General features: G+C 42.5%; 2 protein-coding genes and 2 long non-coding RNA genes across 12 annotated transcripts in view; 2 read left to right on the top strand and 2 right to left on the bottom strand.

Annotated features, from left to right (window-relative positions):
- Nucleotides 1–3,287: 3,287 nt before the first annotated feature.
- Nucleotides 3,288–8,840, bottom strand: LOC106568742 (uncharacterized). The gene is made up of 3 exons (XR_001320388.3): nt 8,188–8,840; nt 4,694–4,744; nt 3,288–4,518 (listed from the first exon to the last, which is right to left on the bottom strand). It is a non-coding gene; the product is annotated as an uncharacterized LOC106568742 (long non-coding RNA).
- A 135-nt stretch (nt 8,841–8,975) lies between these two features.
- On the top strand, nt 8,976–17,954 carry LOC106568741 (UAP56-interacting factor-like). Of its 8 annotated transcripts, XM_045693845.2 has the most exons (12): nt 8,976–9,405; nt 10,933–11,016; nt 11,564–11,647; nt 12,150–12,287; nt 12,461–12,633; nt 12,821–13,077; nt 14,426–14,498; nt 14,611–14,675; nt 15,434–15,511; nt 15,713–15,845; nt 16,094–16,127; nt 16,330–17,954. In XM_045693845.2, the coding sequence occupies exons 1-11, from the start codon at nt 9,270–9,272 to the stop codon at nt 16,121–16,123; spliced, it is 1,251 nt and encodes a 416-aa protein (XP_045549801.2). In that variant the 5' UTR covers nt 8,976–9,269; the 3' UTR covers nt 16,124–16,127; nt 16,330–17,954. The 8 variants fall into 8 exon arrangements, with proteins under 8 accessions (XP_045549801.2, XP_013994819.3, XP_013994822.3 ...); XM_014139344.3 differs by lacking the exon at nt 16,094–16,127 and having other exon boundaries at nt 8,978–9,405; nt 16,333–17,954; XM_014139343.3 differs by lacking the exon at nt 16,094–16,127 and having other exon boundaries at nt 8,980–9,405.
- Nucleotides 17,955–19,072: 1,118 nt separating this feature from the next.
- On the top strand, nt 19,073–20,880 carry LOC106568802 (uncharacterized). The gene is made up of 4 exons (XR_001320397.3): nt 19,073–19,441; nt 19,554–19,618; nt 20,377–20,454; nt 20,656–20,880. It is a non-coding gene; the product is annotated as an uncharacterized LOC106568802 (long non-coding RNA).
- A 4,155-nt stretch (nt 20,881–25,035) lies between these two features.
- The window catches only part of LOC106568740 (TSC22 domain family protein 2), a 44,300-nt gene continuing 42,095 nt past the window's right edge, over nt 25,036–27,240 (bottom strand). For both annotated transcript variants that reach the window (XM_014139341.3, XM_014139342.3), the window contains one exon: nt 25,036–26,897. In XM_014139341.3, coding sequence (XP_013994816.3) covers nt 26,466–26,897 — 432 coding nt within the window. In that variant the 3' untranslated portion in view covers nt 25,036–26,465. The remainder of the gene's footprint in view (nt 26,898–27,240) is intronic.

Genomic DNA, 27,240 nt, shown 5'->3' with positions numbered 1-27,240 from the left:
CTGTGAACTGTTAACATACTGTGCCTCTCTGGTTGATAAGATTTCAGTAGCTATCATGTTGAAACTAATGACCCGTCAACTCTAGATGAGCTCCCATTTCCTCCTGTAGATACGGACGATGAGTAATGATTGAAGGTTGTTTTCATTTAACAAGAATTATTAAACAACAAGGTTTTATATTTTGACTAAGTTGATGTCCCAGGGACAGTTAGTGAAAATCATAAGTCAATCCAACACCATTGTGGTAAGATTTGGAAACAATGATTAACATTGAGAGATGTATTAACCTCTGAATCTACAGATCCCTTGTGTATGTGTGTGTATTTTTGATACTCCCATTAATAGAAGTATAACCTTTATGATTATATTATTATCATACTAATTGGATTGTACAACCCAGTATGAAGGGTTTGAAATGATGAAGTGTCTTTTTCTGTGCTCATGCAAGTGTCTGATTGAACGAATTCTCACTTATCAGTATCTGCAATTTGGCAGTACGCCAAGACCTTGTTTTGAGAACAAAAGATATCTCAGTTTCAAGGTCTCAGTTTAGAGAGAAGATATCAGGGCACAAGGCGAGACCCAGATGCAGACACAGGAGGCAGATGGTTGGAGTCTTAGATGTTTATTGATCCAAAAAGGGGTAGGCAAGAGAACGATCACAGACAGGCAAAAGGTCAAAACCAGTTCAGAGTCCAGGAGGTACAGAGTGGCAGGCAGGCTCGAGGTCAAGGCTGGCAGAATGGTCAGGCAGGCGGGTACAGAGTCCAGAAACATGCAAGGGTAAAAACCGGGAGGACTAGCAAAAAGAGAATAAACAAGGCAGGCGCACAGGAAAAACACACTGGTTAACTTGGACATACAAGACGAACTGGCACAAAGAGACAGGAAACACAGGGATGAATACACTGGGGAAAACAAGCGACACCTGGAGGGGGTGGAGACAATAACGAGGACAGGTGAAACAGATCAGGGTGTGACAGAAGAAGCCTTGTGAGGTATTGGTCGGTCACATGAATGAAACAAACCGGTAATGATTAATTAATTATGCTAAATCATGCAAATATAACTTGTCTGTGTATAGCCGTATATAAGACAACTGCTGCGACTGTCCCAGCACAGCTTCTGACAGACGTTCACTATGGTGCATTAAGTTTGTTGGAACCTCTCCAGCGCGCTGACAAATAAACAATGATTCCTTTAAGATTGACTTTGAGTGTCTCTGTGTAATCATTTCAACAGCAGGTGTCCTTTAGTAGTGGTTTCTTTGCAGCAATTCGACCATGAAGGCCTGATTCACGCAGTCTCATCTGAACAGTTAATGTTGAGATGTGTTTGTTACTTGAACTCTGTGAAGCATTTATTTGGGCTGCAATTTCTGAGGCTGGTAACTCTAATGAACTTATCCTCTGCAGCAGAGGTAACTCTGGGTCTTCCTTTCCTGTGGCGGTTCTCACGAGAGCCAGTTTCATCATAGCGCTTGATGGTTTTTGCAACTGCACTTGAAGAAACGTTCCAATTTTACGAATTGACTGACCTTCATGGCTTAAAGTCAAGATGGACTGTCGTTTCTCTTTGCTTATTCTTGCCATAACATGGACTTGGTCTTTTACCAAATAGGGCTATCTAATGTATACCACCTCTACTTTGTCACAACACAAGTGATTGGCTCAAACACATTAAGAAGGAAAGAAATTCCACAACATTAACATTTAACAAGGCACACCTGTTCATTGAAATGCATTCCAGGTGACATGAAGCTAGTTGAGAGAATGCCAAGAGTGTGCAAAGCTGTCAAGGCAAAGAGAGGCTACTTTGAAAAATCTCAAATATAAAATATATTTTGATTTGTTTAACACTTTTTTTGGATCCTACATGATTCCCTTTTCTACAATGTAGAAAATAGTAAAGAAATTCAGAAAAACCTTTGAATGAGTTGGTGTGTCCAAACTTTTGACTGGTACTGTATTTCTGTAAAAAATAGGTATGACAATGGAAATAAGTCCTCGAATTTATTGTGCAATCCCGGTCACTGAAACAAATTTTTGTGTATATACACTACATGACCAAAGGTATGTAGACACCTGCTCTTCGAACATCCCATTTCAAAATCATGTGAATTAATACAGAGTTGGTCCTCCTTTTTCTGTTATAACAACCTGCCCACTTCTAGGAATGCTTTCCACTAGATGTTGGAAAATTGCTGCGGGGACTTGCTTCCATTCAGCCACAAGAGCATTAGTGAGGTCGGGCACTGATGTTGGGCGATTAGACCTGGCTCGCAGTCGGCATTCCAATTAATCCCAAAGGTGTTCGATGGGATTGAGATCAGGGTCCTGTGCATGCCAGTCAAGTTCTTCCACACCGATCTTGACAAAGCATTTCTGTATGGACCTCGCTTTGTGCACAGGGGCATTGTCATGCTGAAACAGGAAAGGGCCCCCAAACTGTTGCAATCAAATTGGAAGCACAGAATTGTCTAGAATGTAATTTTATGCTGTACAGTTAAGATTTCCCTTTATTGGAACTAAGGGACCTAGCCCGAACCATGAAAAACATCCCCAAACCATTTTTCTTCCTCCACCAAACTTTACAGTTGGCACTATGCATTGGGGCAGGGAGCGTTTTCCTGGCATCCACCAAACTCAGATTTTTCAGTCGGACTGCCAGATGGTGAAGCGTGATTCATCACTCCAGAGAACGAGTTTACACTGCTCCAGAGTCCAATGGCCGCGAGCTTTACACCACTCCATCAGATGCTTGGCATTGCGCATGGTGATCTTAGGCTTGTGTGTGGCTGCTCAGCCATAGAAACCCATTTCATGAAGCTCCCGACAACGAGTTCTTGTGCAGACGTTGCTTCCAGAGGCAGTTTGGAACTCGGTAGTGAGTGTTGCAACAGAGGACAGATGATTTTTGCACGTTACGTGCTTCAGCACTCGGCGGTCCCGCTCTGGAAGCTTGTGTGGCTTACCACTATGCGGCTGCTCCTAGACGTTTCCACTTCACAATAACTGCACTTACAGTTGACCGGGGAAGCTCTAAAAGGGCAGAAATTTGACAAAGTGACTTTTTGGAAAGGTGGCATCTTATGATGGTGCCACATTGAAAGTCACTAAGCTCTTCAGTAAGGCCATTCTACTGCCAATGTTTGTCTATGGAGATTGCATGGCTGTGTGCTCGATGTTATACACCTGTCAGCAACGGATGTGGCTGGAATAGACTAATCCACTAATTTGACTTTTGGATATATAGTGTATGTATTTTTTTTTTTAACTACAAATAAAATCAATCAATCAATTAATCAATCCAAACTGTGCAGCGGCCAATTGATGAATGGAAAGGGACTGTTACAAAACACAGAAAAGTTGAATGACATTCGATACTAGTTAAGCCTTTGCACAATGAGCACTTGTTGTCTCTCAAATACATCGTTACAGTTGTTGGTTAGCTAGCTAGTGAATTGTTTGCCATATTAGCATTGACATGAAATCAGTCAAAACACCTCAAAACAAGACATGGTATCAAGAACGAGAAGAAACTACCTGAAACTTAGGATTCCTAAGAAGGCAGTTTCTTGTCATTGTTGGTAGCTATATGGCCATCCAGAATCACAACAACTCACAGACTTCTGCTCCATTGAAGCGTGTGCATTGTTTTTGTGATGTTATCAGGTAACCCATCTATACAGCTTTGGATCCATTAGGGTTCCCTTTGGGACGCATTCCGCCTAATGAGCCCCACCCTACCTATTGTAAACCATTTCACCGTCCCATTCCCCCAGTTAAGTAAATGAAAGGGAGAGGCTGTGACTATAATTGATGTAATAAATTACTTTTCCTATCAATTACTTTATTTGATCAACTTCATTGTGTATGTGTGTCCCTTTTGAAGGTTTGAAGATTTAGTAAAGCCTTAATTTAGCCCCCCCAAAAATGCACCTTTTTATTGATGGAATATTCAATAGACTGAACAGTCATGTACCAATTAGATTAATTAGTGGCCATTTAGCCTTGGTATGGGATAACTGATAACTGACATAATTCCTCAGCCTTAGGAAATCATTGGGGAAAGAAGACACTTCCAGTTTGCACAAATCCTTATTTAAACTGCTATAGTACAGAGATACAGACCGTATAAATGCATACATTCAATTCAACAATGTATTCATTATGTCTGAAGTGAAAATGAAAGCAGTCTTCCTTTATACACAATTTCAATAAGGAAAAGCAATACCAATATTAATGTCCAGCAAGCTCAGACAATATCCATAATGACTATAGAGGAAGTTCTAACACTTCAAGGTCCTATCGTCAGATGGCTTTTCACAAAGACGTCATGGTAAGTAATGGAATCCAAGTTTCTGGGTGTGTTGGGAGTCAGTGACTTGAGGGGGAGAAATAAACAGTGGAGGCAGCAACAGTCAGGAAGCAGGTAGAGAGGGGCCAGGATTGGGCCAGGCACATCCAGGTGTCAGGCCAGAGTGTCCTCAGTCTCTGTCCAAGAGCCTCAGGCCTTCTGGAAAGGGAGATGGAAAAAGAGAAAAGTTTAAGGTTAGTGAGAGCATGGCTAAGACCAGAGTTCACCACATGCACTGGGGACAGAGAATAATCAATAGTGTTGCTGTGGACACTGGATAATCTGACTAACAAACACCTATTTGACCTCACTATGATACTGTAAGCCTACTTACGTTACTTTTGAGTAATGTCCTGCGTTTGTGCTAACCATGACAGCCAGCATTCTATATAAAGAGAGGTGGAGAAAGATAATCAGCATCTGTGTCTGTGGATCCTTTCCCCTTAATTAAAAATAAGTAGCTTTGGTGACAAGATAACCCAGAAAATTGCGATAAACAGCGCCACGCTCAGGCAGAGTCTCAGCCAGGCCCATTTTTTTTATTGCGGTTTCTCTCAACCGCTTTGGCACATTTTTTAAAACAGTCTTAACATTCTCTAATCTATAAATGCAATTGTCACAACTATTTTATAGGACATCAGAACTATATTGCATGTCTGCAAAATGTAGTAACTCACCCAAAACCTAGCTCGTGTCAGTAAATTGGCCAATGCCACCAAAATTAAAGTTTTTTTGTCATCGTGTGAGCCGTACTGGTCAAAATGTTTAGATGTTTTTTTTCACCATGGCAGTCAACCCTGGGAATGTGTGTTATATACACATTTTAGTTTTGTTCTACTTTTTTGTTCACACTGACTGCTTACTGTACTATACCAGAATGTCAGTTTTGTCTAGCTGAATGCTATTGTGTATCACACTGAGCTTTTTAGATACCGACTTCAACAGTAGGTAAAAGTTTACTGGGAAAAGTCAATACTGTAGTACATAGAAGGATAAGCACATTTACATGTATACAGTACATTTATTTTGTAGCAATGTGTTACATATAAACAGAAAATTCACGTTTCTTACATGTAAAGTCATATAGTGAACTGAAAATTTGCCACAAAATGACATCCATGCAACATTTTTTTTATAAAAACGCAACAATGAAAAAACCTGCTGTAGTTCTGTAAAAAACAATAAATTGTACCTCCTCACAGTACGTAACACTACAAGTTCCCATCTTCTTGGTGGACACCCGGTCGCTCTTCTAGGTCTGGCCAGAGATTTTCGTCAACGTCACATCTGATGTTTTCCCTTGCGATGCACCAGGAGAAAAATCTCCTTGCTTGGCGCAACAACCATTCCCTGCAATGATCGCCTGTGATGTCCTCACAAGCAGCGTTCCTGGCATCTAACAGAGACATCTGATCTTATGCCCGATAGTTATATTCTTTCCACCTCCATGCTGAAAAAAACCCTCTTCTATTGGATTCAGGAGTGGGGAGTATAGTGGAAGGAACTCCATTGTTATCCTTTCATGCGCAGCAAACCATTCCCTAACTATGTTGGTTCGGTGGAAGCTGACATTATCCCACACAATTACATAATTTGGCAAATCTGGTCGAACGAAACCTCTTTTGTTTTCTGGTATTAGGTCTCTGTAAAGTGTATTTAGGAAGGACAGGAGAAGTTGGGTGTTATAGGACCCAATGTGTGGAATATGTGTGCTCACGCCATTCTCAGAAACAGGAGCACACATTGTAATATTGCCCCCACATTGGCCTGGTGTTCCAATTGTGGCTCGGCGTCCAATGATACTGTGTCCACATCTCCTGCCTTTGGCCAGATTGAACCCAGCCTCATCCACAAAAACAAGAATGTGGGTCATTTCATGATCTTTCAGCTCCATTATTCTCTATATAGTAACACAGAAACAAAATATAAAGTTAGTCTAGTCTACAATCAGGCAGTTTAGTAAAGTAGAAATGTTTTCTGTTCTTATGGGTATCTACAACTTCAGGAAGTATATACAGGCATCATTGAAATACAGTAAAACGCCCTGTGTCACAAGCGGCGTATTGAAGAGACCAAGGCGCAGCATGTATAGTGCTCATCTTTAGATGTTAATGAATGCACTTCAAACAACAACCGCTCAACAGTTCCGTCAGGTACAACAACTAAACGGAAAGTAACCACCCACAAAACCCAAAGAAAAACAGGCTGCCTAAGTATGGCTTCCAATCAGAGACAACGAAAGGCACCTGCCTCTGATTGGAAACCACACTCCGCCAAACATGGAAAACGAAACATAGAAATAGAAAACTAGAACAAATTCCCCTAGAAACAAACAAACCCCAAAACACACAAAACAACCCCCCTGCCACGCCCTGAACATTCTACTATGGCAAATGACCCTTTTCACTGGTCAGGGCGTGACACCGTGTACAATATACCATGTGCACACCAATGGTTAACCCATGCATACTGGTACCGCAGCTCCTTCACTCTGTCACTATTCCTCTCAAATGGCACCTTGTAGAATTGTTTCATAGTCATTTGATTTTTTTTATAGTGGTGTGCATAGTGGAAATGCTGACAGAATTGATATTTGCGAAGATATCGTTGTCATTTATGATTGCACTTTGGATCTCTTAGCCTGACGGAATTGTTGGCTATGACCATGTTGCAAATTTCTTGTTCTTGCTGATGGCTGAATACTGCTGCTCTGCCACCAGCATGAGGTTGTTGTGCAGTCCTATATATGACATGTAGAATTCACAAATAGACCATGTTACAGATAGTATATTGTATTCAAATGGTGCTGTATATTCCTCATACATATCTTACGGTACATTGTGATTTTCAGACTTGCATTTACCTTTACAATAGTTGCTGTATAGTTGTGAAAGAAATGCTGTAACAAAAGTAAAGGACGAGTACATATTTACCTGTTTTCCCCGTACGGAATGTTAGCACAATTTATGACACTGTGGACCTGTTTACATTAGGCTGTACTCTACGACCAGCCTCTGTCATTGTAAGACCATGGTTTATGACATGGTCCACAGTTGTGCCTCTGGCTTCCTCTATTATGTCTTCCCCTAACACCACCGCCACGCATTCTTACACATCTTATTGCTCTTCCACGAGCATGTAGCTGCTGTTCAGCGTTGTGATGTTCCTCCATATTCAAAAATGGTAGTGATTGTGCTGTGGGCAAACTCTATATATATGCTTCCAAACTTGATTGGTAAGATTGTGATTCTTATTTCATTACTATGTCACCTGGCAGGTAATTTGCCAATTTAGCAGACATCACAAACATTCCATGTCATAGATATTCATGGAATATACATGTATGTCTGACAGATTTTGATAATTGAATGGATAATGTTGCATGCGACTGCTCACACGATGACAGAATGTTTAGAAATTGTGAAGAGTATGACAGTTTCACTGAGAATCAACTCATCAGTTTTGATCAGCAAGCCTTGTGTATGTAGTTATTGTGCAAGCTGATCTGGCGACTCACTAAACACATGCTTCGTTTATAAATGATGTCTGAGTGCTGGAACATGCCCCTGGCTAGCCGCAAATTAAAAAAAAACAAGACAATTATGCTATCTGGTTTGCTTATAAGGAATTTGAAATTATTAATACTTTTACTTTTCATACTTAAGTATTTTTAAAACCCAAATACTTTTACTCAAGTAATATTTTACTGGGGGACTCACTTTTACTTGAGTAAATTTCTATTAAGGTATCTTTACTTTTACTCAAGTATGACAATTGGGTACTTTTTCCATCACTGGTAGTAACCCCAAGGTAGTTGTTGTTACTGACCGAAGTCCAGTGGTCTCCAGTGAGAGCTGTTGTATGTTTCAACTCCTCCGCTTTCATACAGCTCGTGTATTCTTGTAACGACGGTGGCACTCGAAGGTAACTCATACGTTGAGTCGTTCGATGCTATCCAAATGATATCCCTCAAGCCTTTATCCTCCAAAATGTGGACAGGCCTCCAAGCTGTAACTATCCACTTGGCTGTTGTTTGTGTTAGCTTGCTGCTAGTTGACTTGTCCATAGGCCTCCCGTGCGTACACTCTTATAGCCTGCCGAAGATGTCCTCCATTGCTACTAGTAACGTTACTTGTATTGCCGGCGTCAACAGCATGTTTCTGTAAGGACCGATGCTGGAGAAGAGAAGCAGGTACGGGGAGTCAACATTTAATTGTAACAGACATGAAAACAGGACAAGACCAGTGTCAGATCCGGGTAATACACAGACGTAAGTCAATTAATGCAGCAGCGGGGAACAGAGCTGGGGAACTGATAAATATAGGGGAGGTAATAAACAGGTGATTGAGTCCAGGTGAGTCCAATAAATCGTTGATGCGCATGATGAGGGAAGGCAGGTGTGTGTAATGATGGTGGCGGTAGCGCGTAATGCATGGCAGCCTGGCGCCCTTGAGCACCAGGGGGGGAAGAGCGGGAGCAGGCGTGACAGTACCCCCCCCCCCCCTCCCTCTAGGTGCGCCACCTGGCGTCCCACCTGGGAGAGCCTGACTGGCCAGCCGAGGCACGGGCGCTGAACAAGCCGGCTGGGCGTAAAATCCCGATGAACTGGCAGAGGCGTGGGAGTCTAGCGAGCCGGCTGAGGCGTGAAAGCCTGTCAATTCCGCTGAGGCGTGGTAGCCCGATGATCCGGCTGAGGCGTAGCAGCCTGACGAGCCGGCTGGGCATAAAAACCTGATGATCCGGCTGAGGCCTGACGTGGGATGGGCGCCTTCTGAGCCAACTGGGGAAAGGAAACCTCTCGAGCCGGCTAGTGCATGGAAGCCTGATGATCCAGCTAAGGCACACCTGGTTCCATCGGCGGCAGCCCCCGGACCCAACTTCACCACCAACCGAACCGCCAGCACTCCCCAATGCTTCATTTGATGACTGCTGCATTCTGTAAGGGCCGACGCTGGAGAAGAGAAGCAGGTACGGGGAGTCAACATTTAATTGGAACAGACATGAAAACAGGACAAGAACAGCGTCAGAACCGGGTAATACACAGACGTAAGTCAATTAATGCAGCAGCGGGAAACAGCCGGGGAATTGATAAATATAGGGGAGGTGATAAACAGGTGATTGCAAATTACTTTGGTTTTATCCAGAGAGCCATCTGGGAGTGATTTGAAATTGAATTTGCCTTACTAGCATTCTCCATCATTCAGTCATACAAGAAGCTATCTAGTAAAGTGGTTGTCAAACTAGCGCATTGGCTGCCAGACTTGAGTTTGAACTATGGAATAATCAGGGGGTCAAGCTAAAAAGTATGCAGTAAAAAGTACATTATCTTCTTTAGGAATGTAGTGGAGTAAAAGTTGTCAAAAATATCAATAGTAAAGTACAGATAGTACTTTCAAGATTTTTTTACTTAAGTACTTTACACGTATGTATGTATGTATGTATGTATCAGCAGGGGCGGAAATCCCGGGGGGGGACGGGGGGGACACGACCCCCCCCATCCTGGGAAAAATATGACTTGTCCCCCCCAATATATCACTGAAACATAACTATGTAATTTAAATAATATTAATAATACGCAATGAAAGCAATTGTGCTGATTATGGACACTTAATAGCGCGTTTTTAAGTTTCAAAAGATTGCGACCCCCCCCCACCCTTTGCCTCACAATGGTTTGATCCACAGTTCCTTAGTTGGCAAGGTAACAGAGGGGTGTTATCCACTGTCTGAAAGGCACTCAATGAACGTAACTGACGTGAGGTTAATCCAGTCAATCGCGCACACACACTAGCTGAATATGCAGAGCTAGTGGGCAAATATGAACTATTAAGCTAGCTAGTAATTATTCCATTTATGTGGCCTTGTCAAAGATGGAATCTTTGCTATCGTCAATTTATTCTAAGATCAGCATGCAGATGATGTAAGTTAGTGCTTCAAAGTCCCTGTGATAAGGTTAGCGATAAAATGAAGTCCAAACTGAACAGAACTACACTCTCTTCTACCATTGTCTTAAATATATTTAATGGTCTCGTTGCAAAAGCTAAATTGTCGCAAGGGAACTTTTATTTATTTATTTTATTTATTTATTTTATTTCACCTTTATTTAACCCGGGTAGCAAAGATTATAGCAAACACCATTGAAACGGAATTGGTGCTCGCTAGCTTTGCAAATTCAGCTATTGTTGGAAGCCAGCCAATATGAAACAAACTATTAAAATTACAAAAGGTTGCAGCATATGTTGTGTAAATGGTGAACTCATACAGCTGTCAACTCTTGTCATTTTAATCCGTTTCACATTTGCTAGCTACCTTTTAGATCGAAGCCCAAATAGAATGATAAGATGATAGAAGCCCATCTCCTACTGTAAATAACCTACACACTGTGTGTGTGTGTGTAGCCAGCCAGCCAGGTAGAAAAATGGCAGAAAAATAAAAGACGGACAGCAGAGTATTTTTCAGTACACCAAAACGCAAAGTAAGAACCCTAGTAGCCTAATATCTCAAAGACTAGTTGATAAAATGTTCATAAGAAAGAAATGACATTCTAATGGAAATGTTTCACAATGATGTCATTAGGCAGAGCAGGCAACAGATGGCACACAGACAGCAGAGTTGGGGACAGATATGCAGGGACAGACTTCCAGAGACAGGGAGTCTCAGGTAAGTTTGTTGAGTCTTTGTTTGGCAACATTGTGAAAGGTTCTCAATGTTTTTTACTTGTAAAATAGGAACATAATTGGAAAATGCCATGGATACCCCCACTCTCAACTTAAACTGGTGACTGAACTAAGATTTGTTAAAGGCAATGGTATTGCTGTTGTGATTAGTTGTGTAGTTTTGGGTACCGGTAGTTAGGAGTACGGCAAACACCTTATTTCTTTGGTTCCTCAATATACATTTACCATATTACAATGTAGGCTATGTGTTACAGCACTACTTTTGGTGTCCCCCTCAGGAATTGCTCTTGAGAAAATTTAATGTAATTGTCCCCTCCAAAGTTGATATCAGATTTTCGCTCCTGTGTATCAGAGGTTTATTGGTTCTACCGGCATCCAAACTACACATCCCAAAATGCCATTCGTGTCTAGTGCGCGTGTATTAGACGTTTGCAGAGGGAGTTTAATTTCACGTAGATAGCTAGGCTAGCTAGCTTGCTATAGTTTGCAGTTGAAGCGCAGTTTGTAATTTTATCCATAACATTCTCCAGATTTTTACAGTATGAGTAACGTTGGTTTTTCGGCTGTACGGGGGAGCACTTCTGAGGGACCTGATAAGGTTGACATGTCTTTAGGTAAGGCCGCTCGCGACACTTGATGTGGTGGTTACCAGAAGCTCGGGTTTGGTTGTTGTAAATAGCCATGGCTAATGTTCGCATGTAATGTAGCAAGCCAGCTAAACGGTTATAAGGTCATAATATACACTGTTATATAACTAAATATATGGTATATACATTCCACTGTCTATTTCAAAGTCTAAAAGCTCTTACTACTCTGCCAACTTTGTTAGCTATCTGTGTTCATTCAATGCGACCAAGCCAGCTAACGTTAGCTACAGTAACGTAGTATTTTGTAGGTATTATGAGTTGAACATTAAGCTATTTTTATATATTTGGCCCATCCAAACGTCAGTGTGAGTAATGAATGTAGCTACTGTTAGCTATAATGTACAAAGTCAGCTCAGACTTCCAGGAGTCAAACTTTCATTCATATGCTTGGCATTTAGATTTTACATTGACTAGAAAAAGAGCTCACTGACAGTCAACTTATATTGTTTTGTTCATCTTACTTCCCTAGATGATATCATTCGTCTGAACAAGAAAGAGCAACAAGCACGGAGGCCAGGCCCAGGGAACCGCAGGCCATTACAGAAGGGAAAGGGCTTTGTACAAGGGAAACCAGTTGGAGCGAGAGCTGGAGGACCGACCCAAAGAGGTGTGTACAGTAGCTTTGTTTGTGTTGCTCATTAATGCAGTTTGTCTTCTATTGTTGAATAACTTCATACAGTCATTCCTGTGATATTTGAAATGGCAGACTTTAGCTCCACTTATAATACCAATGAACCTGTTCAAGACATCACATTTGGATTGTCCCCATGTCATTTCCAGGAGGTGGTGTAGCAAGAAGGGGGCTAACGAGAGTGGGTGTTGGAAGAGGCTGGAAGATTCCCCCTCCAGTTGGTCAAAGCCGGGGTCAAGGGGTCATCACTGGACTGGCGGCCCGGAAGACGGCAGCCGTACAGAAAGGCATCAGTCCACTCAACCGACCGACTGTCAACCAGGTACTAAGGGCTCGTACATCTGGGACATGTTCATTAGGGCAAAATGTTGCACTGAGTTTTGGACCGTTTTCCTGTTTCATGCCTAATGAACACAACCCTTGTTGGGATCGAAGAGGAGGAGCGAGTTAGTTTGCAAAGGAGCCCTCGCTCCTCTGCTCACCATCTCTATTTACGTTTTCCCTCTTAGAAGTCACGGCCCTTCAACAACCAACCGCGGCCCTTCAACAACCAACCGCGGCCCTTCAACAACCAACCGCGGCCCTTCAACAACCAACCGCAGCCCTTCAACAACCAACCACGGCCCTTCAACAACCAATCATGGCCTTTTATCCAATCAGCCCAATTCAGACAGACGCAAGGCCAGAGGTGGCCGTACAGACAGACAGACGTACAGAGAGGCCCCAACACGACGACACAAACAAGACCCGTTCAGCTGCGGGGACGGTAACAAAATTACAATTGCAGAATTTACTCCTGGAATACTCCCCTCCATGGAATATAACCACGTCACACTGTCAGTCGGTATGAATTCGCTATCTACCCCTTCACCTTAACCCTTCAATGTTTGCAGATCTGTACCATTCAAGTAATGTGGTGGAAGCGCCATATCAGGTATTCCATTAGAAAAATGTGGCGTCGGACATTTGACCGGCAACATTTGAATTTACCGGACATTTTAGAAATGTACCAGACCCATGGGCGTTGGGTGCGTAACCTGATTACGGCGTCCAGCCGCTGTGCTCAGAATGACAGAAATCACATTTAGAATATGGTCATTCATTTTAACAGAACGTGCAAGTCGAGAATGCAGCAATGTGTGGTCCTTCTTACCGAATTCTGATTTAAACATGTTAGAATAAATGTCCACATTTACGTTTCCTCAGCCAACAAGACGATTAACAGCTTATTGTTTTGAATAGGCTATTTCTTTCTCAGACTATGGACAGTTGGGGGACGATAGATCTGAAATTCATACAATTATTAGGCCTAGGCTAAAAAAAGTGTTAAATAAACTTTAAAAAGCAATCAGTCTGACGCAACCGATCAGAACCTTTAGCTTAAAATGTTGATAAACTATTATTTCTTCACATATGCGTAGCAATGCGCACAAGGCAGTAGGCTACGTGCGAATGTTCGTTCCATGATGCAATTAGTGGGAAAACACTGTTTTCAAAAGGGAACTGCAGATGTGAGCAGTTTCATGTGACAGAGATTACATTTTGAAGCAAGGTAAGATATTGCCTCATTGTATGTATTAAAACATTCAAGTTTCAAGCAATTAAGTATATGTTTTCAAAATGCATACTGCCTCCAGTTCATTGCAAAGTGGTGTGTGCCATGCTGATGAAGCCTGCCTGCCTTCTGTTGCCATTTGAGGCCGCGTTCAAAACAACTCTGAGCTCTGACTTCCAACTTCTGTGTGTTCAAGACCACTGGGAACTGGGGAAAAAGAGCTCTAACTGGGCAAAATCGTTTTGATCGGTCATCCAACTCGGGAACTCGAGCCCCTTTCTAGAGCCCCCCCTTTCTAGAGCCCCCCCCTGCACCATACTGTATACACACCGTATACCTATCCAGGCCTGTAAAATCTGCAAACATCAAAGGGTTAACTTCAAGGCAAAAGGGTAGGGAATGAATTGGGACTGGCTCAGTCTGACACTGAGAATCACTGTCTCCTGTTAAGTATTTCCAAGTGCTCTCCAATGACATTGCATAAACGATGGACGTCATGGAAAGTTTTTTAATCTCCGTTCCTGTCTCAACCAACCTTCCATCTTGTGTCCTCCTTTAGGCCCCTGCCCCCTGCTCATCAAACCCAGAGAGAAGCCCGCCAGGCCACGTTTCTCTTCCACAGGGGCCTCAAGGTATGCTCTCTATTTGCCTGTAGGTGTCTGATCGTAGGCAGACTTTTTTGTTTGTTAGAACAGACCCAGTGCATGAAAGGTTGTCTCACTTGTACATTCGTCCATACTGCAGGTTCACGCCCAGGTGCAGAAGCCAGCTCCAACCTCTCTACCCCCTACTCCAGTTAGATCTCGCCAGTGAGTATTTGACCTGTGTGTGGATTAGGGCTGTGAATATCCATATTACAAGAGGCTGCGATTATTTTGAAATGCCACTTAGCTATCTGTAATGGCCACTTTATAAAAAAAGGTTTTGTTTATTGCTTAATCCCACACACACCAAGCCCCGCCCCCTGTCACTCAAGCAGGCAGATCCTAATGCTAAAATAGACTGGTACCAGTGGTGGAGTGTAACAGCTTGTTCTTAATCAGAGAGGATAAGGTGAAGAATATTCTAAAATCTTTGTCTGAATGTACCTTATTTAAATCTAATTTGGGTCCCATGGGAATCACTGACCAACACTTTAGTTCCTACTGTCACAACCATCTCATCCCTTACTTTTTCATTTGTTGTCATGTCAAACAAAAGTGCATTCCAAGTTCCAACCACACAATTATAATGATGATTCTATTTTTATGATTCCAACAGTTTACCTAAGTGTTCTGATCTATAATCACAAATAAAATCACAATATTTGGTACAGAAATCTCCGATTTAACGTTTCATTTTTATTTTTTTTTTTTTTTTACCATATCGTGCAACCCTAATGTGGATGGGTGTGTTTGTGTGTGAGAGAATGAACACATTGACTGTCACCTCTTGACAGACCACATTCCTCTGTATAATTTGGTGCACCGTCATCATTCTTGAATACCACAAATGTTACCTTTGCTTGTCATTATCCACAGGTTGTCTTACGCTATGTTGTCTGTCTGTTTACCTGTCTGTCCACAAGATGGCGCACGTCAACAAACAGCAGTGGGATCCTGACCGTTTCCATCGACAACCCCACTGCCACCATGACGCAGCCTGAGTGAGTCCCATTATGAGCTCACACAGACCACTTTCAGAACAGAGGCTGACTGAATACACAGGACCAGTAGTTTTTCCTTAACATATGACCTGATCATAATGAAGGGCCAGAGTTTTGCCTGGACAATTCACATAGTCAGCAAATACTCCTGGGCCGAGATAAACAACCACTCACCATGTATTTTCTTCTCTGTTCCCCCAGGCCTCCCAGTGCTTGGTCCCTGCACCCCTCGGCACCCATCAGCCCGGCCCCAGTCAAGGTGGAGGAGGAGAAGAAACCAGTACCACCTAAAGGAGTCCCCCTGCAGTTTGACATCAACAGCGTGGGGAAACAGGTGAAAATAAGACACAAGTGCACAATCACACAGTGGCTGCGTTTACACAGGCAGCCCATTTCTGTGTTTTTGCCCAATTATTGACAAGAGTCGATCTGATTGGTCAAAAGACCGATTATTGGAAAACATCAGAATTAGCCTGCCTGTGTAAATGCAGCCCAAGTGGCTAGGATCTTGTCCTGATGAGCGTTAGTATACATTTTATGAACTGTGTTTGAACTAAATAGTCAAAAGTATAACTCCCCCAGGTGGTTCAAAATCAAGGTTTCACCCTGTGAATTGGTGAGTACAGGGTCCTATTCATTAGGGCACACTCTATTAAAATGTGAAACCATTTTAAAACATGCAATGCAAAGGTAGACAAGCGTTTCTTATTTGAAATGTTCTGATTGCCTACATTTTGTGCCTAGTCAACATGACCCAGTTGTGTGAAGTGAATTATTGGTTTTCTGACAATCTTTCTCTCTCCAAACTGTTGTCACAGCAGACGGCGATGACTTTGAATGAGCGATTCCGCATCCTGAAAGACCAGCGCATCGCCACTGCGCAGACCAGCAAAGGCAGCCGATTCGTCACCGTGGGTTAAGCCAACGATAACGAAGGAAACCTTTGTGTCCCACTCAGACAGACACGCACACTGACCCACACTTAACTGATTTGCTGGAACCATTCAAAAGGTCCCTGCGCTGATCTTAAGCTGATTCTCCTGAGTGACTTTCCTCATGGAGCAGCAGAATGAGATGCACAAAGTGCACTACTCCTCAAATGTGAGAACTATATACGGGTGCAGTTATTGTGGAAGATTTTTGGGTTTTTTTTGTACCATAATAGGACACTATCATTATTCTTAACAATGTATACTGAACAAAAATATAAACGCAACAATTTCAACAATTCTACTGAGTTACAGTTCATATAAGGAAATCGCTCAATTTAAGTAAGTAAATTAGGCCCTAATCTATTGATTTCACATGACTAGGCAGGGGCGCAGTCATGGGTGGACCTGGGAGGTGCATAGGCCCACCCACTGGGGAGCCAGGCCCAGCCAATCAGAATGAGGTTTTTCCCCACAAAATGGCTTTATTACAGACAGAAATACTCCTCAGCTTCACCAGCTGTCCGGGTGGCTGGTCTCGGATGATCCCGCAGGTGAAGAAGCCAGATGTGGAGGTCCTGAGCTGGCGTGGTTACACGTGGTCGGCGGTTGTAAGGCCGATTGGACATACTGCCAAATTCTCTAAAACTACGTTGGAGGCGGCTTATGGTAGAGAAATTAACATTCGGTTCTCTGGCAACAGCTCTGGATGACATTCCTGCAGTCAGCATGCCAATTGCACGCTCCCTCAACCTGAGACATCTGTGGCGTGTTCTGTGACTGCAAATGTTAGTGGCTTTTTATTGCCCCCATCACAAGGTGCACCTTTGTAATGATCATGCTGTTTAATCAGCTTCTTGATATGTCACACCTGTCAGAAGGATGGATTATCTTGGCAAAGGAGAAATGCTCACTAACAGGGATGTAAACAAATTTGTGCACAAAATTTGAGAAATATTTTGTGAATATGGAACATTTCTGGGATCTTATTTCAGCTCATGAAACATGTGACCAACGCTTTACATGTTGCGTTTGTATTTTTGTTCAGTGTACTTAGCTGTTGTCTTCAGGAGCTTCAACATTTGTCAGGACGTAAAGGAAAATCCTTTTTCTCAACAAGGAGGTGCAGCTGTGGGAGTTGTACTGAAGGCCATTGGAAGAATGTTTTTCAATACGGATGTTGCTTTGTGCCAGTAGGAAAGGGTTTTGTTTAGTGTCTTTTATTAAATTATTTTTTTTATTGATGGGACATTTTTTTTTTAAATACTGTTTTGTTTCAAATAAAGAAATGTGGCACGTTGTTTCCCTCTAGCTAGATTTCCATTGAATTCGTGACAGATATTCATGCTAATATTCTAAAATCTGCATAAAGAAAATACATATTTTCCCACCTGTGGAGTTTTTCTGCCAAAACAGACTTGTTGCAGATAAAAATCAGGGGTGTGTGATGACGTAGTGTAGACAATTTTCTTTTAGCTTAAGTTTTCCTGTACCGAATAAAAATCTAAAGTTCATTGTTTCCATCTCATTTTCAACTCTACTGATAGTTTTGACACACTGTTACTTGCATAAACTACATTTCCAGCCACAGTTTTTATGTTGAAAAATTAAGTGCTCAAGTATTTTTGCCCAATACAATCCTTAACCACAGTTCACTTCACCTTTGATACCCTTCACAGTTATAAAATAATGGAATTTATGTATCGTAAATGTGGTAAAAACATGTATTTCTTTTAGTTCTGATAAATGTGGGCGGCTGTCCTATAGGAAATGCTCGTCGGCGTATCTGTGGCATCATTTCTTTGCTACCTTTTCATACCCAAGTAGAGAACTGTAACCAGGTTTCCTTCCAACCTTTTATAAACTCAGCAACAACAAAAAACATCCTCTGTCAACTGCATTTATTTTCAGCAAACTTAACGTGTAAATATTTTTATGAACAAAACAAGATTCAACAACTGAGACATAAACTGAACAAGTTCCACAGACATGACGAACAGAATGGAAAAATGTTTCCCTGAACAAAGGGGGGGGGGGGTCAAAATCAAAAGTAACAGTCAGTATCTGGTGTGGCCACCAGCTGCATTAAGTACTGCAGTGCATCTCCTCATGGACTGCACCAGATTTGCCAGTTCTTGCTGTGAGATGTTACCCCACTCTCCCACCAAGGCACCTGCAAGTTCCCGGACATTTTCTGGGGGGGAATGGCCCTAGCCCTCACCCTCCGATCCAACAGGTCCCAGGCGTGTTCAATGGGATTGAGATCCCGGCTCTTCGCTGGCCATGGCAGAACACTGACATTCCTGTCTTGCAGGAAATCACGACGCGAGCGTATGGCTGGTGGCATTGTCATGCTGGAGGGTCATGTCAGGATAAGCCTGCAGGAAGGGTACCACATGACGGAGGAGGATGTCTTCCCTGTAACGCACAGCGTTGAGATTGCCTGCAATGACAACAAGCTCAGTCCGATGATGCTGTGACACACATCCCCAGACCAAGACGGACCCTCCACCTCCAAATCGATCCCGCTCCAGAGTACAGGCCTCGGTGTAACGCTCATTCCTTCGACGATAAACCATTTTTTCTATTTTGCGTTGGTTGGTGCCAATTTTATTTATCTGCTTTTCTTCTATTATTTTTGGGGTCAAAAGTCGGCTATTACCGGTTAACGGAAACCCTGCACCATACTGTATACACACCGTATACCTATCCAGGCCTGTAAAATCTGCAAACATCGAAGGGTTAACTTCAAGGCAAAAGGGTAGGGAATGAATTGGGACTGGCTCAGTCTGACACTGAGAATCACTGTCTCCTGTTAACTATTTCCAAGTGCTCTCCAATGACATTGCATAAACGAAGGACGTCATAGAACATTTTTTAATCTCCGTTCCTGTCTCAACCAACCTTCGATCTTGTGTCCTCCTTTAGGCCCCTGCCCCCTGCCCATCAAACCCAGAGAGAAGCCCGCCAGGCCACGTTTCTCTTCCACAGGGGCCTCAAGGTATGCTCTCTATTTGCCTGTAGGTGTCTGATCGTAGGCAGACTTTTTTGTTTGTTAGAACAGACCCAGTGCATGAAAGGTTGTCTCACTTGTACATTCGTCCATACTGCAGGTTCACGCCCAGGTGCAGAAGCCAGCTCCAACCTCTCTACCCCCTACTCCAGTTAGATCTCGCCAGTGAGTATTTGACCTGTGTGTGGATTAGGGCTGTGAATATCCATATTACAAGAGGCTGCGATTATTTTGAAATGCCACTTAGCTATCTGTAATGGCCACTTTATAAAAAAAGGTTTTGTTTATTGCTTAATCCCACACACACCAAGCCCCGCCCCCTGTCACTCAAGCAGGCAGATCCTAATGCTAAAATAGACTGGTACCAGTGGTGGAGTGTAACAGCTTGTTCTTAATCAGAGAGGATAAGGTGAAGAATATTCTAAAATCTTTGTCTGAATGTACCTTATTTAAATCTAATTTGGGTCCCATGGGAATCACTGACCAACACTTTAGTTCCTACTGTCACAACCATCTCATCCCTTACTTTTTCATTTGTTGTCATGTCAAACAAAAGTGCATTCCAAGTTCCAACCACACAATTATAATGATGATTCTATTTTTATGATTCCAACAGTTTACCTAAGTGTTCTGATCTATAATCACAAATAAAATCACAATATTTGGTACAGAAATCTCCGATTTAACGTTTCATTTTTATTTTTTTATTTTTTTTACCATATCGTGCAACCCTAATGTGGATGGGTGTGTTTGTGTGTGAGAGAATGAACACATTGACTGTCACCTCTTGACAGACCACATTCCTCTGTATAATTTGGTGCACCGTCATCATTCTTGAATACCACAAATGTTACCTTTGCTTGTCATTATCCACAGGTTGTCTTACGCTATGTTGTCTGTCTGTTTACCTGTCTGTCCACAAGATGGCGCACGTCAACAAACAGCAGTGGGATCCTGACCGTTTCCATCGACAACCCCACTGCCACCATGACGCAGCCTGAGTGAGTCCCATTATGAGCTCACACAGACCACTTTCAGAACAGAGGCTGACTGAATACACAGGACCAGTAGTTTTTCCTTAACATATGACCTGATCATAATGAAGGGCCAGAGTTTTGCCTGGACAATTCACATAGTCAGCAAATACTCCTGGGCCGAGATAAACAACCACTCACCATGTATTTTCTTCTCTGTTCCCCCAGGCCTCCCAGTGCTTGGTCCCTGCACCCCTCGGCACCCATCAGCCCGGCCCCAGTCAAGGTGGAGGAGGAGAAGAAACCAGTACCACCTAAAGGAGTCCCCCTGCAGTTTGACATCAACAGCGTGGGGAAACAGGTGAAAATAAGACACAAGTGCACAATCACACAGTGGCTGCGTTTACACAGGCAGCCCATTTCTGAGTTTTTGCCCAATTATTGACAAGAGTCGATCTGATTGGTCAAAAGACCGATTATTGGAAAACATCAGAATTAGCCTGCCTGTGTAAATGCTGCCTGCCTGTTTATTACCCTGGCCACATCTGCAGTCCTCATGCCTCCTTGCAGCATGCCTAAGGCACGTTCACGCAGATGAGCAGGGACCCTGGGCATCTTTCTTTTGGTGTTTTTTTAGAGTCAGTAAAAAGGCCTCTTTAGTGTTCTAAGTTTTCTTAACTGACAAATGCCTAACGTCTGTAAGCTGTTAGTGTCTTAACGACCGTTCCACAGGTGTATGTTCATAAATTTTATGGTTCATTGAACAAGCATCGGAAACAGTGTTTAAACCCTTTACAATGAAGATCTGTGAAGTTATTTGGATTTTTACGAATGATATTCGAAAGACAGGGTCCTGAAAAAGGGACGTTTTTTTTTGGCTGAGTTTATGTGAGTAAAGTACATGTCGCATAGAAAATGTCACGACTGGTCTGATGGAAACAGCTAATATGTCGTTAAACTTTCCACATGTCGACAAAACAAAGTACACTAGAGAATGTGGGATCTTTTTGAATCGGTTAAATAAATTATGCAAGAAATATAAGTGTCTGTGCTAATATTGATATAACCATCATATTGAAGTAAAGAGTCGTGATGATATGATGGGGGGGGGGGGGACAGATAGCATATGAACATGTCATAATCAATGGTAAAATGTGTAGAATTGCAAGAAATTTGATTTAAAACTGAAAATGTTCATCTCAGCCTAATGGCAAAATGTGTAGAATAGCATGAAATAAGCTTAAAAACTGCAAAATGTTCTCTCATCCTCATGGCAAAATGAGCATGAGATGATCTATGAAACAGCACATTTTTTCTCCGCGCCATGGCAAAATGTGTAGATTTGCAGGAAATTAGCTGTTTAAAACAAAAAGTGGTAGTCCTCCTCCCACTACAACTCGGGAAAGCATGCAGTTTATTAAGCTACAGATTAAATAAATAATGACGAGTTCACAGGGTGTTGAAAGAGCACGGTGATGAGCTTGATGCTCTTTCCAATCAATAGCCTATTCAGGGTCTTATTTTGGTGGCATGATGATCGATGCTTGGCTGCCATTTGAAAATAAAAATAATCTTACTCTTTTGTACATAATATTACATAGGTAGCCAGAGGCGTCATGCTCAAAGGGGGCACAGGGGCACGTGCCCCCTCAGATTTGTCCTTTGTTTTTTGTAGTAAAACAAAACATTTTGTTTCTCTGTAATACTGCTAGCCACCTAGTCATTTTATGAAGTTGGCTTTAGCTAGCACAGATAGATTCCCAATCTCCCAAACTCATAACTAGCTACCAACAAGCCATTTCAGCCTAACAATCAAGTTAGAGTAGCTATCTTGTCTAACTATGCCTGCTGGCAAATTTGGTAGACTTTAGAAAAGCAAGCAAATACTAAATGTACTGAATAAGACTCATTCCTTTCAATCTTTTACCCAGATTTGAGCAGATAAGCGTATTTAGTTTCTTTAAAAAATAACCACCAGTCAGGAGAAATGCTTAGACATGCAGAATTAAGCATAATGATTATGGCTCTAGATTGCAGGAAAAAGCTATTTCAGGTGTTTAAAGTCATTCTACATTTTCCAACGGACAGGGGCATAGCCCATCTTCGGACTACCATCACATACTTTCTGCCCCCTCAGATGTTTTTGGTGCATGACTCCCCTGACGGGAGACTACCTGCTCTGTCTGTAAGCAGTTGGCTGGAGGGCACTGACTAGAGTGCACATGCCAAGACAACATTGGGCACATTCGCTGTATAATGCAAAAATAAATTATTACAAAACCATCAGTAGAGTTGAAAATGCAATGGAAACCCATTTAACTTGTATGTTTTATTCGGTACATGGGGATTAACCTGAAAGCATTATTTTCATTTACACTATGTTATCACACAGCCTTTTATTTGGAAGAAGTACATTTTTTATTTATGATTAGGCATCGCTCAATACTAACTACAAAATCATTATTCAGTTGAATACAATGAACGTACTTAATCCCGGTAGGCGTTTACCCTCCACTACACCACTGCTACAGAGCATACCCAGTGTTGCGCTAGGCTAGCCATCTAACATTTGCTCCCCAGTTTATTTTAGGAAAGCAGTATGCCTCTAAAAGTTTGGTCGGGATCAGAGAGAGAGAGAGGGGGCATTGGTTGGTTGGCTCCCATCCATATTCTTTTTTTTATTCTGTAGCAGTTGTTTCTTTGGCCTTGAATGTAACAGAAATGGCAAAAACACAAGACAGTGTGTCCCAAATGGCACCCTATTCCCTGTATAGTGCACTACTTTTGACCATAGCCCTGTTGCTACTTTGGCTTATTGCATCACCATGGCATATCATGTCATCATCATGGGGTAGGCTAGAAAAGGTCCAAACAGCTGTTTATAACTCAAACACCTGTTTTATGATTTTATGGACAACCTTCTGTTAGCCTACTACTACAGCTTACCACTTGCTTGTGATCATGTATTGTCATAGCCCAATACCTCGGCCCTCATCTGCGGAGAGCCGAACCATGGACATCCCCATCCACCCCAAAAGCCGCTTGGGTGACCAGCAGGGACAGATCAGAACGCAGCCAAACTAGCCTATGCTCCAGTACCAGCACCGTTGAGTCATGGCCCTTCTCGGTCTACCCAAGGTGCGAGGACATTGTTATCCACCACGAGAGGGTACCATCGCTTGAGATGGTGAGAAAGGGGTCCGGTAAGTGCCGGGCCAGGTCTGCCCAATCACTGGGCTCCGATGCCTCGGAGCGGACCCTCACCAGCATCCCAGAGGATGCCCCCATCCTGGTCCACCACATCACCCAGGCTGTGCCCGAGGAGACTCCAGGAGGTTAGAGCTGACCTGGCTAAGGATGCTGCACCTAAACCTGCCAAGAAGTCCCTCTGGAAAAGGCTGCGAGGTTACTTCAATAGGACGAATGCGCATGCCAAGAAAACTGAGGTGCAGCAAGAGGACGACGACAAAGACACAGATGAAGATTTGACCAGGGGATGCTGCTTCCCCTACCTGGATTTCCTGAAAAAAAATGTCCTAACTTTTTTTTTTAAATAAAAATGTGACAATGTATACTTGTGTTTTCTTGATAGGCTAAGTTATAATAGGTTCTTTACTCTTGATGAATTTCAAAATTCAGGTTGGGTTATTATAGGTATTCAAGCTCTTCATAAAATGTTAATAAATAGGGTACAATATCAGCCATGTGGAGAGTCCAACTGCTATGACATGGCTAATAGTCAAGTCATGAAGTGAGACTCAGGACAAAAATTTTCAGCAAAATAAACAAATTTGAGAACACTTACAAAAATTCCAACTGAGGGTTTGTTCTGGACAGGTCACAGGTAATTGCAGAGGAGCCAGGGGCTGATTTGGGATTGGGTATCTTTTCAGACCAAATCATTCAGTAAGGAATGAGTTGTTCTCGACAGGCTGGCAAACCAGTCTTGTAGGAAAGACTTTTTAGGCCAATTCCAAATCCTCCTGTAAACCCTGCGCCCTATAGACAGGTTGGTTGTTTAGCAACCAAACTGACGTGTGCACAACTATGGGGCAAAACAGACAGGATTCGCTTAGACTATTAATATGTAAACTATATTTAGTTACCAAAAGTTTAAAACAAATACATTTGCACAATGAACACTTGTCCTTTAAATGCATTATTACAGTCAGTTAGCATAAACAGTCAAAACATGGTATCAAGATACAAGCCACCTACGATTCCCAGCATGGCAGATTCTTGTCATTGTTGCTAGCCATCTGACCGTTCAGAATCATAACACGCCTTCCAGCCACATAGATGATTTGATTGGTATAAGCAATATGGTGAAACTCACCTAGCCTATCAGAGGGCAAGATGGCGCTATTACCAGTTAGATTACACCTGTCAATTCCTCCTAGGTGCAGGGTTTAGGGGAGGATTTGGGATTACTCCTCTCTGGTTAAGTGTGTGACATTTGCTAGAAGCAAACTAATTAGAATGGTACATTCTTTAGGCATTTATGGAAAGACTTTAAAACACACAGTGACACAATTTAAAATACTTCAAGTCTCCTGTGGTTCCTAATGGGTAGTCATTTCACAAAAAAGTACTCAGGTTTTCACAAAATTTGAATCGGAAGATTGCATTTATTTAAATAGATACAAATTTGCAATGTAACAAAACTATTGGCATATGAAATTCAAACACCATTTAAATGAACAAAACATGGCTCACTTCATTTTTTTGCAGCTATTGTCTAACACTAGTTTGTGTTGCTCAACCAAAACCCTAGCTCTGTCTCCATGTCTTTTTCCCCCCATTTACATTGTTCACAGATCTTACAATAAGAGTGCTGAATAAAAATGAGGTAAGAAAGTGGTTTGAAGATTACAGATCATGCAGAACATGCTAAACAGCAACAAAAATATTTTGTTGTGAAGGAGGAAAAAGTAACAAAATACATAGAAGTGTGCAAAATAATAATAGAATTACACAGCTTTGCATCTTTGGTTACAAAGTAGGTTTTGAATGATTTCACAGCATTTTTTTTGCCCCCATCCCGGAAACAAATGCACAAGACGACATTAGGGTAGGGGCGGGGAAGTATGGCAATAAACTGTCAATTTGAGACAAAGAAACTAGCAATTGGATTGGAAGTTGTCGTCAAAAAAAGCCTACCGCAGATTCATGTTCAAATTTCCTGTCACAAGAGTTGGTGTTCACCTGTACAAACTTTGCTATGCGCATAATACTTTACACTCTATACAAAATGTACATTCAAACTAGATCTTGACTGATGCGGATAAACAATTGTAAAACAGCCCGTTTAGTGTTAGACATGTCAGAGTTTCTTTATTATTGCCTACATATTCAACTGGTTAATGCAATAAACTGCCCATTGGATGTAGGGCCAGTTATTATTAACACTAATGACAACAACAAAAAAAGTAATAAAGAAAAAAAAAGGCTCAATGTTTATTTTATTTTTTTAACCTTTTTTTTTTTTGTGAGACATTGTTCCTTTATGAAAATAGCAGCCCAGTAATAAATAAACATTAGCAGTAGAACTTTAGACTGATGCATGGATTGGACTTATGTCGAAGAAGAAATGGTGGCGCGGCTCCGAAAATAGATCTCTCCCACTTACTTACAACATGAAACTGCAAGGCTAAAAATAAACCCCTTCCCGACTCGATTCTCTTTAAAAAAAAAAAAAACCTGTGACACGATGATTTGTCCTCATGAGTATCCCCTCTCCTCTGTGTGTTGCCCCTGGGTGGGTGGGGGGGGGTTGGTCAAAACTCCAGCATGGCGCCCCACAAGAAATGCCCCCCTTTCTCTCTCTCGATGATTGCATTAACACTGGGAAGGCCGAACAGCCGGCATACAGTACACACACAGACACACTGAAGCACTGCTCTTGGTTGTGGTGGTCAAGCTGGTGGCGAACAAGACAATATTGTTTTTTGCTTCGTATGCCAATTTAGAATTGGATGATGTTTTCTACTTTTTTCTCCCCCCTCTCCTGTCACGGAGAGAGATAGGGAGGATGCACTTCAAGCAGAGTTGACGTTGGGCTGTGGTTGCTGCGAAGGCGGGGGCTGGCTGGTGTCAAGCTGGAGCTGGGGTTGAGACAAAGGCTGTAGTTGCTGGGACTGGAGCTGAAGCAGCACTTGAGGCTGGGTTTGAAGTTGCTGGGACTGGGACTGGAGCGGAGGCTGTGTTTGAAGCTGGGCTTGTGGTGGAGCCTGTAGTTGTAGTTGCGGCTGGCCTTGGCCCACCACTTGCTGTGGAGGCGTGCTGCAGGAGGAGTGTGTGTCGGCCGGCCGGACAGAGAGCTGAGACAGCTGGTCGCTGTTGGCCAGGGATTTCAGCACGGCGTTCTCCCGCTCCAGCATAGAGTTCCTCTCAAACAGCTCCTTGATCTGCTCCTTCAGCACCTCCACCTCCTCACGCACCGCATACATCAGATGGCTTTTCACCAGGTCCTGAGGAGATAGAAAACAAGGGACATGCTAATAGCATTTAGCTCGCTAACAGTCATTACGAGAGGACAGAACAGAACAGAAAACTAGCCAGTAACTGAACAAAGCAGGCCTCTAACATGCACATGATATTGCAACCAAAATTCAGCCATAAGACAGACCACATGCTTGTTTACGTCCTTGTCATCAACACAGCGACCAGCTCAGAGCAGGAAAACTAGGTGATGGCGTCTTTAGATGGCAACTTATTTGAATTAGTTTAGATTTTTTAGTTAAGTACCAAGAGAAGACCTAAACCAGTGGCACCTGAGCAAATGAGTTGAGATCCATTCCTTACCAATACAGT

The sequence above is a fragment of the Salmo salar genome, chromosome 14, assembly GCF_965601325.2.
Source record: "Salmo salar chromosome 14, fSalSal1, whole genome shotgun sequence".
Classification (NCBI taxonomy): domain Eukaryota; kingdom Metazoa; phylum Chordata; class Actinopteri; order Salmoniformes; family Salmonidae; genus Salmo; species Salmo salar.
The sequence above is the reverse complement of the archived record's forward strand: the minus strand, read 5'-3'. Positions and strand labels throughout refer to the sequence as shown.

What these genes read in the sequence shown, in the direction of transcription:
- LOC106568741 (XM_014139343.3), top strand. Translation starts at nt 9,270, where the DNA reads ATGCTTCATTTGATGACTGCTGCATTCTGTAAGGGCCGACGCTGGAGA. An exon ending in GAACCGGGTAATACACAGAC is followed by an intron (nt 9,406 to 10,932) that starts GTAAGTCAATTA and finishes TGATGTCATTAG; the next exon opens with GCAGAGCAGGCAACAGATGG. An exon ending in CCAGAGACAGGGAGTCTCAG is followed by an intron (nt 11,017 to 11,563) that starts GTAAGTTTGTTG and finishes AACATTCTCCAG; the next exon opens with ATTTTTACAGTATGAGTAAC.